This window comes from Homarus americanus, unplaced genomic scaffold (genome assembly GCF_018991925.1).
Source record: "Homarus americanus isolate GMGI-L3 unplaced genomic scaffold, GMGI_Hamer_2.0 scaffold31037, whole genome shotgun sequence".
NCBI lineage: Eukaryota > Metazoa > Arthropoda > Malacostraca > Decapoda > Nephropidae > Homarus > Homarus americanus.
The window spans coordinates 17,096,404-17,107,271 of record NW_024722227.1 but is presented as its reverse complement, the minus strand read 5'-3'; the positions used below and the strand labels follow the sequence as shown (position 1 = coordinate 17,107,271).

The 10,868-nt window shown below is 41.1% G+C and overlaps 1 protein-coding gene across 1 annotated transcript; it reads right to left on the bottom strand.

The window, feature by feature from the left end:
* Positions 1 to 310: 310 nt before the first annotated feature.
* Positions 311 to 10,328, bottom strand: LOC121862398. Its single transcript, XM_042360663.1, has 6 exons — positions 10,289 to 10,328; positions 8,951 to 9,043; positions 5,481 to 5,597; positions 5,010 to 5,153; positions 4,766 to 4,872; positions 311 to 1,042 (listed from the first exon to the last, which is right to left on the bottom strand). The coding sequence occupies exons 2-6, from the start codon at positions 9,038 to 9,040 to the stop codon at positions 589 to 591; spliced, it is 912 nt and encodes a 303-aa protein (XP_042216597.1). The 5' UTR covers positions 9,041 to 9,043; positions 10,289 to 10,328; the 3' UTR covers positions 311 to 588.
* Positions 10,329 to 10,868: the final 540 nt, after the last annotated feature.

The following is a 10,868-nucleotide window of genomic DNA, read 5'->3' as shown; positions in this document are numbered from 1 at the left end:
TTTTATTTGTATTAATTTCTATTAATTTTATTTATTGTTGTAATAATAATAATAATAATAATAATAATAATAATAATAATAATAATAATAATAATAATAAGAATCATAATAGATATTATTGTTATTATTATTATAATTATTATTTATTATTATATTTTCGCCCCCCAGGCCCTGATGTGGGTCATTACCTGTGCCCGGGTGGGCTAATGCCCGTAAAAAAAAAATGCTTCTGATTCATGAGTTTGGATCTCGGGGTTCGCAGTTCAGGAGGCGAGGCAACAGGACTTCTGACCGAGAGACTGATATTGAATTGATATTGACACAGTTTATTTAGCAAGAAAAATACAGATACAGAGTGGATAATAATAGTGACATGGATGAGTCAATTGAGAGCCTGAGTTTTATTAGTGGCACCTGATATAATATACTGGACATTTATCTGAAGGAATGATTTTATAACATTTAGTATCATTTGTATTCGTAGCAGACTTAATATGGTGTGATTAAATACGTATGCGAATGGTATCACGATTATTACTGTAGGTGTCATTAGTACTTAGAGAAAACATTTTAAGTTCCTTCGTCACGTTATAACAAGGTTTTCATGAAGCCGTCAACAGTGTCGCCCTTGGCCAGGTAAAACACAGCCTCCATGTCCATATGCCTGACGGTGCCATATTTCTTAGTATTCTCCCCGCACTTTTTCATGTGGGCGTCAAAAATACCGTAGGTAAAGAGGCCATCCTTATGTGCCTTCCAGGCAAGCTCGTATAAAATGACTTTACTCAGGCCTTGACCACGGTACTCTGGCAAGACGAAACCGTTGCCCAACATCCCGTTGTTGTACAGATGGCTCCAACCCACCAGCTGGTCCTTGGAGGTGGGGTCACCATCTCCCCTTTTGCGAATAGCCACCGACGGGACGCTCCGGAGTAAAGTCTCGAGGCCGCTACAAGTTTCAGTCCACTGATACATCCAGAAGGGCATCACCAAGGCCACCTCCTCAGGCCTGAGACTGTCCAGGTAGAATCCTTCAGGAGGGCTGCACGTGCATAGAAAAAGGGGAAATAAATATTTTTTGAAAGGAAGCAACAAGAATACTGTACAATAAAACGAACGATAAATACATTAGTAATGGAAAACAATATATTTATATATAATATATAAGTTTTGATGTAAATTCACTTTTCAATAGAGTACCAGTGAAAGGCCTACTTTCATTTCTTAAAGATAAATTACAACCGTTAGATATGACTATTGAACATGATACTTTTCTCAAATTGATAGAGTTATGCGTTAATGACTGTAATCGCTCACTAGAGCGATTTTGGTTTGTGCAGGACAATAAGACCCTTGTCGTTGACGCGATGAGTATAATTCGGTCAAAACCTGTTGAATACAATTCACATATAACAACTGCTGGTACATTAGGACACAGTTTGAATGATACGATCAATAAACAGTAAATAATTACACTTATTAAAGTCATTTAGAGTTCTCAGAGGATTCAACAGTTCACAATCACACACACGTTTTGGGGTCTAGGGTTAGACCAACGAGAGCAAATCTAATGTCCTGCAGGAAGATGTTGGCTGACGAGAATCAAGATGTACAGTAGAAGGCGATAGTCTGTCCCTCAGGCTGTCACATAGCTGCTACCAGCTTCATCTCGCTATTCTGAGGTGTAAACAGTTTCTTCACTTAACATGTGGCCGGTGCCCACAATTTGTGCGTGGCAATATCCCGGGCCGGGAATGGGACAACTGGCCGCCGCCATCTGGCCGCCGCGGACTGGGGGTAAACTGCAAACGCCTAATTTTGCGCTCTCAAGGCAGGTTAGGTTAGGTTAGGTTAGGTACTTCATGGGCTGCGGCCAGTTGTCCTAGACCCTCCCGGGCCGGTGGAAGTTGTTTGGACTTACTTCCTAGCCCTCATTAGTCCCTGTTCACCTAGCAGTAAAGTAGGTACCTGTTGTAAGTCGAAAGCTGCGAATTAGTATTAAGGGAAAGTTGTTGGAGCTTCCAATAACTTCATGACATAAACCACTGACTCTTCAGGCTTCTACGCCCGTAACTCGTGAGACATAAAGGCAAGCATGAACTTAGCATGCTTCCCTGTTGGGCGCTGTAAACGCTTCTGCGCTTCACCTTACACGAGGATGTAGGGGAGTGCCCAATAAAAAAAATAAAATAAAAAATATATAAATAAATAACACTGACAATGTGTTTAGGTCAAATGGGAAGTTTTACATGCAAATATTTGGCATGAGCATGGGTAATTGTCTTTCTGCTCCTTTAGCCTGTATTTATATGGAGTTTTTTGAGGCTAGATTACTACCCAATATAGGGGACTTTATTCCTCCATGGTATAGATATGTAGATGATGTTCTTTGTCTTTGGCCTAGAAACAGTGACCCACTGGAATTTTTAGACAAGCTTAATGAGCTTATCCCTAGTATTACATTCAAGTTTGAAAGAGAAATAAATGGATCCCTTCCATTTCTTGATATGCTTATCATTATAAATGGTCAGAACTATAAATTTAAGGTGTACAGAAAGCCTACACAGGTAGACAGTTTCATACATTCTTTATCGAGTCACCTGGAATCTACCAAAATGTCAGTTTTTTCTGCTATGTTTTTGAGATGTTTGCATATTTGTGACCCAGAATTTATTGATGAAGAACTGAAACACATTCAATCCATTGCACAAAAACTTGGGCTAAAAAATCCTTTCATTCTACTCAAACCAGGTGGCAAATTCCTACATTTAGGAATATTTTGACTACCTTATTGCAATGAATTTGTCCCGTTAGTTCAGTCCCTTAAATTATTAAATATTAATGTTGTTTTTAAGTATGACTCAACTATTACTATATATTAATCAAGAATAGCCCAACCTTGAATGTAAATGGAAGTGTTTACTGCATTCCATGTAGCGGCTGTAATGGAAACTATTGAGGACAGACTGGGAAAGCATTGCAACTCAGAATCAAACAGCACAAGTACATTATCAGAACAGCATCTGAAAGCAGTGCACTGTTCGTTCATGTTAGGAACAATAATCATCCCAGTGATTGGGAAAACAGCTTAGAAGTGTACAAATCATCATGTGTCACAGAAAGACTTCTGGTTGAAGCTAGTTTGATTAGGGAATTAAATTTCCTAAACCTTAGTGATGGTCAGTACAAAACTGATAATATGTTACACAAATTTATTTGTCAGTGGCCCAAGGTTGAAAATGCTTTGAAAGTATTGGAGTTAGATGTAGGATAGATGATTAGTGGGTCCCATATTTTGACCTGTCACGTCGCCCTTTCTCTTTAGCTCCTCTGCGTGTGTGGTGTTGTTGGTGTGCGGATTAGAGGATGTCATGTTTATGACCTGACCTCATGTTTAGTAAGGTCACCCTGTGTACTTAAGCCTCTCTCGGTCCATGTAATTTAGTTGCCTCTGAAGATGTCTTGAATAAAGACGAAAGAACATAAGAACATAAGAAAGTGGGATACTGCAGGAGGCCGACTGGCCCATACAGGGCAGATCCCTTTCACACCCATCCCAGCACTTCCATGTGCCTATCCAACTTCGTCTTGAAGCTCCCTAGCGTCCCCGATCCTACTATAGCACTCGGTAGCCTATTCCACATATCCACAACTCTATTACCAAACCAGTGCTTGCCTATATCTTTTCTGAATCTGAATTTATCTAATTTAAAGCCATTTGTTCTAGTTATTTCGTTATTACCGAGCTTCAGAACATCTTCCATTTTACCCTTGTTAATCCCACTTACCCACTTGAACACCTCTATCATATCTCCCCTAACTCTACGCCTCTCTAATGAATGTAAGCCTAAGCTTTTCAGTCTTTCTTCATATGGAAGGTTTCTAATATTATGGATCATTTTTGTCATTCTTCTTTGTACTCTCTCCAAAGAATCTATGTCCATTCTATAATAAGGACACCAGAATTGAACCGCATAATCCATGTGTGGCCTCACTAATGCTAGGTAAAGTTTCAAGATAACGTCAGCAGTTCTGTTACTCACACTCCTAGATATGAACCCAAGAATCCTGTTTGCCTTGTTGCGAACGCTAATACATTGTTTTCTAGGTTTCAAGTAGTTGCTAACAAATACACCTAGATCTTTTTCACAATCCGAGTTTTCTATTTCCGTGTTACCTAGTTTATACTTAACGTTTGTATTCATCTTCCCTATCTGTAGTACCTTGCATTTATCAGTATTAAAATTCATTTGCCAATCTACTGACCACTCATGTAAGGTATCTAGATCTCTTTGAAGGTGTTCAAAGTCACTGTCTGAATTTGTCACTCTCCCCATTTTGGTATCATCTGCAAATTTACTAATCCTACTAGTTATACCTAAATCAAGATCATTAATGAATATAACAAACAGCAGAGGGCCTAATACAGATCCCTGGGGAACTCCGCTTTTGACCGCACCCCAGTCTGACTTTAATCCATTTATGCTGACTCTTTGTTCCTACCAGTTAACCATGACCTAATCCATTTTAATAATGATCCACCTATTCCATGTGCTTCTACCTTCCTTATCAATCTCTCATGAGGGACTCTATCGAATGCTTTACTAAAATCTAAATAAATTATATCATATGACTTATCATTATCTACCGCTTCATATACTTCTGAGAAAGAGCTAAGCAAGTTTGTGAGACAAGAACGTCCCTGGGTGAACCCGTGCTGAGAAGAATGAATTAAGTTGAATGTTTCAAGGATTAAGTCACTTACTGGATATGCGACTTTTGTGGAGGGATTTCGTACATAGATGAACCTTCGACCGTATGAGCCTCTATGTTTCCGTCGCCGACCAGCTGGTTATTCCCTATACTCGTCACCTGTAAAGTATATACAGTATAGTGTGTGTGTGTGTGTGTGTATGAATGGGCTTGGTAGAGACAGCTAACAGAACGGGCTTTTTACCATGCTGTACAGCAGAGTGACTGTGGAGTAGTGAAGGCTACAGGTGACTTACCTTGCTGGAGATGGTCTTGGAACTGGTACTGAAGAACACAGGTTTCCTCCAGTCGATGCCAGGCAACGATCCGATCATCTGCGCCACCTCCTCCTCGTCTTCCTCCTCCGGGTTCCAGAACACTGACAAACTCTGCACCTTTTTCTGGACACCACAATACCAAATGTATGAGAAACACATACCCCCATGATCCTATGGAACAAAGTTTCATGTACAAATTATGCAAACTGGTATGGAAATACAAGAAGAGCGGCTACACACGACTTAAGTACAGTACAGACTAAAATATTATTATACATACAAGATAAGTGGAGGGGAGAGGTACAGTAAATTACAGAGGTTATGGACTGTTCAGTATGAAAGCATTTCCAAGAATCATTCTCTTGCATTGAAATATATTTACATAATCAAGACAGATATTCATGCAGATGGATACACAATAAGAGGGCAACATATCCACACCAGACTTACCGTAGTGAAGGCTGGGGTAGCCACCACCAGACTGCCACTGTGTTTTGGGACAAACAACTTTATTCCTAAATTCTCCATTAGTCCATAACGTATTCCTGTCTCGACCGTCCCGTGCAGCTGCCGGGGTTGAAGAATAAAACATAAAATCGACATAAAAGTGTGTCTAGGCACCTACTTTTAATTGTTGTCTTGGTCATCACAACACAAGACACTTCCACAATCAGTAGTTGTGTATTTACCGGGACTTGGTCTCCTCTGATGTTTTCCCCAGACATTAAGGTGAATGGTGTGGTGAGAGTCGCAGCCACAATGAGTGGTATAGTGTAGGAGTAGGGTGTGTCATACGGAGGCGAATTTTTTTTTTTTGAGTTTGAAAAATCGGCCCATGATGTAGTTCTATGTGCAGAATCATGTGATATCTTCAGATTTGAAAAGTTTTCATTTTTTGCTAGGTAAATTTTAACTTGAAATCTTATGAAAATTCAGTATTCCCACCCTTTTACCAACACCACTAAATAGCTTATTTAAAGTAAAGTAAATGTATCAGGTTAATTTATTAGGATGAAAATGATCCAGAATAGTGAAACGAATGATCTTGACACATTTATTAAATTTAATATTCCTTTAGAAAACAAAATCATCAAATACAAAAACCGGTTTTACTACTACGACCCGGTGTTGCTGCACACCATAGAGAACATGTCTTTCTTGCTTCTGTTTCTACTCATCACCTCCCTGCTGACCACCTGAGCTCGGATGTAGCCTTCCCTCCTCTCCTGGCTGTACACGTGACTGCTGGCCTCGCTCACTTGCTGTACACAACGCTCTATACTCTGGGTGGAATCTAAGGATGACATACCGGGAAGATCTCCTCACAGTCTCTGCTCCACAATCTAGACAACCCCTTCGCCAGCTACCGGCTCCTCAGGAGCTCAAGCTGGAAGAGAACATGCCTCGGACCTTCGGAGAACAGTGACTTGACCTTGGTGTTGAACCAATTTGGCAAGTAGACACTCACGATGAATTGGACAATAGGTCTCAGGTTGTGAAGCTGGTTCCCTTTCAGTTTATGATGAGCGACCCAAATTCTGCAGAACCTGAGAGCCGTTGTGAGCCACCTAGAATGTGAGACTGGACCTATCTGCAGGTAAGCAAGTCTATCAGGCATGACCCCAGTTTTGATGGCACTGCAAATCATGTAACCATAGTACTGGTCATTACTCAGGTCGTCAATGACAGTATGTGCAAGCTCAACGAGTGGAGGGCCAACTGTGATTTTTTCAAAGCTCGGATTTATTTCCGCTCAGTGGCAGGAGTCCGGCATCTTGCCAAGAGGACCAGACCATCTGTTTGTTTGAAAGAGTCTTGCCATCAGCTCTGGATCAGATGTCTGAGTGGCAACTCGTTTGGTGTGGAGGTCACAAACAATCCAGACCAGCTTCCTCCCCAATCTTCGCTCTATCCACTGTATGACCCCCCCTTGCCACCCTGTGTTCGTGTTGGTGCTGTCCTCCAATGGCCTGCAGGGTCTGGTCTACGTTCCTCTCTCTGAGCCAGTTCACAATGTTATCTGCCACTATCTCCAGCTGGTTTCCTGATGTCATCTTTCTCTGGGTGAAATGCCACAAATACTTCCCTCCTGGTTCACTGCAGCAGGAGTAGTATTCCTCCTTCACCATGGCGAGGGAACAACGTCGATCTCCAACTTTTCATGAACACTTTAGTGTCATCCTTCTCCCATCAAAGAACAAACAATTGATTCCATTTTCTCTTATCCCCTTATCAAACTCCTCTTCTAGGTTACTGACAAGTTTCTCCTGAGCTCTCCTTACTTTGTTATGATCTATCACCAGGTGAACATCATCAGGTGTTACCAAACCACCGTCAATCCAGGCAGCTGTTGCTATCTCTGCAGTTTCTCTGAGACCAGTGTGGTGTCGCATGCTGGCCAGAGCTATGCTCAGGATATCTTTCCTATTTCGAATCTTATGCCTGGGTTTGGGATCATTATTTTCTGGGTTAGGGACAAAGTCACCATTCTTCCTGGTCCTTTTCCAGGATCAGCCATGGGGAGAATCATTGACTCTGAATCAGCTTGACTCCAATCATCGGCCTTTTTTACCTCACCCTGGGCCTTCTCAAGTCCTCTTTTCCTCAACAACTCTTCTCCTCTTCTGTCTCTCTGTGGCCTCCTGTCTCTTGGACTCCGGAATATCTTGGCTAGAAATCATGAGAGCCCCTATGCCAATCTTCTCTCTCTGTGCTTTGACAAATACAGTTCGATCACAGGAATCTTCAGTTCACGCTTGCAAATACAGGAGATGTGGGCCTCAGTTTTAGTCGATCGCATCAAACTCAGGACGAAACAATTGGGCACTTACACAAGTAATTATGTCAAATAACTGGTCCAGTTAGCAGCAAAGCTGTCCTTAACTGCAGTTTTCCTCTCCCAAGAGAATATCTCTTGCCTTTTCCCCCAACTGGCTATGATCTCACTAATCTTCTTCTGACTTGTTATGACTGGAGGCTTGAACTGAGCGTTAGCCAGAGTGTACTGTGCCAAGACAGCTTTGGTCATATCACTGGCAATGTCTTTGTTTGTATAAGTTCTTTGGTTCTTTTCACTGATTAGCCTGATTAAAACACCGTATCTCAAAGCATCTCTCAATGTAGGCAACTCCGACTTCAGGAGCTCTCTCCCAGACCCAAGATAGTGACTGAGATGGCTGGATTTTTGGTTCCTCGTCCTGACACAAGCAGCCATCGCAAATATTATCAACTTATAAATGCATCAGAATCTGAAACAGAAAAAATATTGTTAGTTGGGTTGTTAAGAATGAAGTCAAGAAAGCAATGTTCACTATTATTTAATTGTATTAATGCAGCTGTACGTTAGATTTTCGATAAATTTCACGCTAAAATTTACCTAGCAAAAGGTTGCAAAATATTGAAACTGAAATTATTTTCTGTTTATATACACTAAAATCTACCAAAAAAGTGATGGGCCATTAGTTTTAGCTGATCTTCCCTCCTATGACACACCCTACTGTAGGAGTGATGGTGCTCCCCCAAACGCTACTTATGACAGAGTCTTCACCTTCAACACCTTCTCTCGTTTTCTAGATTGAAATCTTCTCCATTTTTCCCCACAGAAGATCTATTAAAGTTTCAGTACATTTGACCAACTACTGGTCCATCGTTTGTTCTCTTGACCGAATGTCTATTTTATAAATAATTAATTTCTGACTTTCACAAAGTATAAATGTTGTCCCCGGGCTTTGTCAGTTTGGCACCTCGGGTTTAGTGTGTTTTGTATCAGTTTAGGTTAGGTCAGGTTAGGTCAGGTCAGGTCTAGACGGTAAAGTTAGATTTGGTTGGTTCGTGCCATCACATTTTTATCAATGGTTTAGCATCATAGGCTGTGTAATGTTTGTGGTAATTTTAGAACATGGTAAGAGGCGATAACTCACAATGGCAGAGTTGGGCAGATGGGCTGCTAGTCTCTCCTTCAGCGCCAGCAACTCCTTCCCGTGCACACACCTGAGGAAGCGGCCAGCCATCACCTGTGGGGGTCACACACACACAGATTGCCAGAGTTGACACATTGACTGACCCCAGCGCGCCGCCACTGGCCACAGCACCTCTACCTCTCTCAGGCATTAGTCAACATGATAAAGTTGATGCCAACAATAACAAATGTTTATACCATCTAGTTGTGTCAAACAGAACATTACAAACTGTAATCGAGAAAAAAACTTGATGAATTTGAAGCCAGTAGACAAGTACAAACAGGTACTAGTCAATCCATTGTTTACCATGATGAGATGTATCAAGTGAAACATGTATATGGGGCAAGTAACAAGATGACTAGATTACAAGATGTAACCGCTAGACTAAGCTTAGAATATAAGTACCTCTGGCAGTATGCCCCTCAGGCATATGTGAACAAAATTATATATATATATATATATATATATATATATATATATATATATATATATATATATATATATATATATATATATATATATATATATACCTCTTGCTATATATATATATATATATATATATATATATATATAAAGTGTTTCCCTTTAGTGAGAAGGCTGACTCCCTCTATCTCTGGGCCCGGTCTGTGAGAAATACGTCATATACACAAAAGACTCGGGACAAACGTTCATCTCTTCCGCCACCCCCCCTCTATAATTTCGCATGAATTTATCACATTTTCATTTATTTCACTCTGACAAAAAATTCTCAAATATTTCACAAATTTCTAATAAACCCTTGAGGGCTCCATAATGTGACGAACTACAGGCTGAGGACCACTGGTGTAGGCAATGTCCGAACTTTATATCTGATGGCAAGATAGCTAATATACCGAGGCTGTATCCACACTTGGCATTTAGCACCTGATCAAACTTCAATGTACCGACTTAAACAAACAATGTACTGGAAATACTCTGTTACATTTAGTGCTATAATAATCACGGTCACTGGGGTCTGATAAACACCCTTAGTGGCCTCTACTCTGTAGTCCTTTTTACGCTACCGCTCACAGGACCAGTATTTAGCGCACAATTCCACAGCTCACCGCAAACTGATCCATTTTACCACACACTTGATGAGTCCGTCACTTTGTTTTTGGTGCTGGTTTCCATATATATATATACTGTTTAATGACTTGTACAAGTCATGAAGCAGATATATAAAGATGAAGACGACCGCCGACCAGAAACAGGACATGATATAACTTTCATTTGATCAGCACCTGTTGTAGTTGTATGTAATTATACACTGTACTGTACCTCCAAGAATGACTGAAGCTCAGTGTGGATGATTGTAAGAGGCGGACTCTAAATCCTCAGTGAATTATATAGGAACGCTGGCAATGATAGAGACCGGGCCGTGTTTACTGCAACGCCTGATGTTGTGTACTGAGGTTGACAGTGAAATTGGGGGGCTCTTATCAGGGGTCTGGTGTTACCCATTATGCCAAACCGGAAAAAGTGGTTCGGTTAACTTCATTATGTCGAATCACTTGTAGTGGCTCTCCCCTACAACTTCCAACTGAGCTCCGGCCGCACTCTGACCCAGCCGTCGTGCGGCTAGAATAGAATGAAAATACTAGTGACAGAGAGAGTTCCAGAAGAATAAATGAGATGGAAATTTTGAAGGGAGAGAGCAGCCGAATCGAAAAATGCTAGTGACAGGGAGGAGGTTCAGGAGAAAAGAGAATAAAGGGAGAGTTGAAGTGAATTTGCAGGAGGAGAACAAGTGCAGTGGCTAAACACAACTTGGCGAGGATTATAGATGAGGCAACCCTTGGCTGGACGGCAGGGGAGAGCGACAAGACAAGGCCAGGCTAGCGTCAGGTCAAGCGTCAGG

Coding starts and splice junctions, on each gene's coding strand:
- LOC121862398 (XM_042360663.1), bottom strand. CDS start 9,040: ATGGCTGGCCGCTTCCTCAGGTGTGTGCACGGGAAGGAGTTGCTGGCG. Junction 4,873..5,009: donor CCAAGACCATCTCCAGCAAG/GTAAGTCACCTG, acceptor TATACTTTACAG/GTGACGAGTATAGGGAATAA. Junction 1,043..4,765: donor CCACAAAAGTCGCATATCCA/GTAAGTGACTTA, acceptor ATGCACGTGCAG/CCCTCCTGAAGGATTCTACC.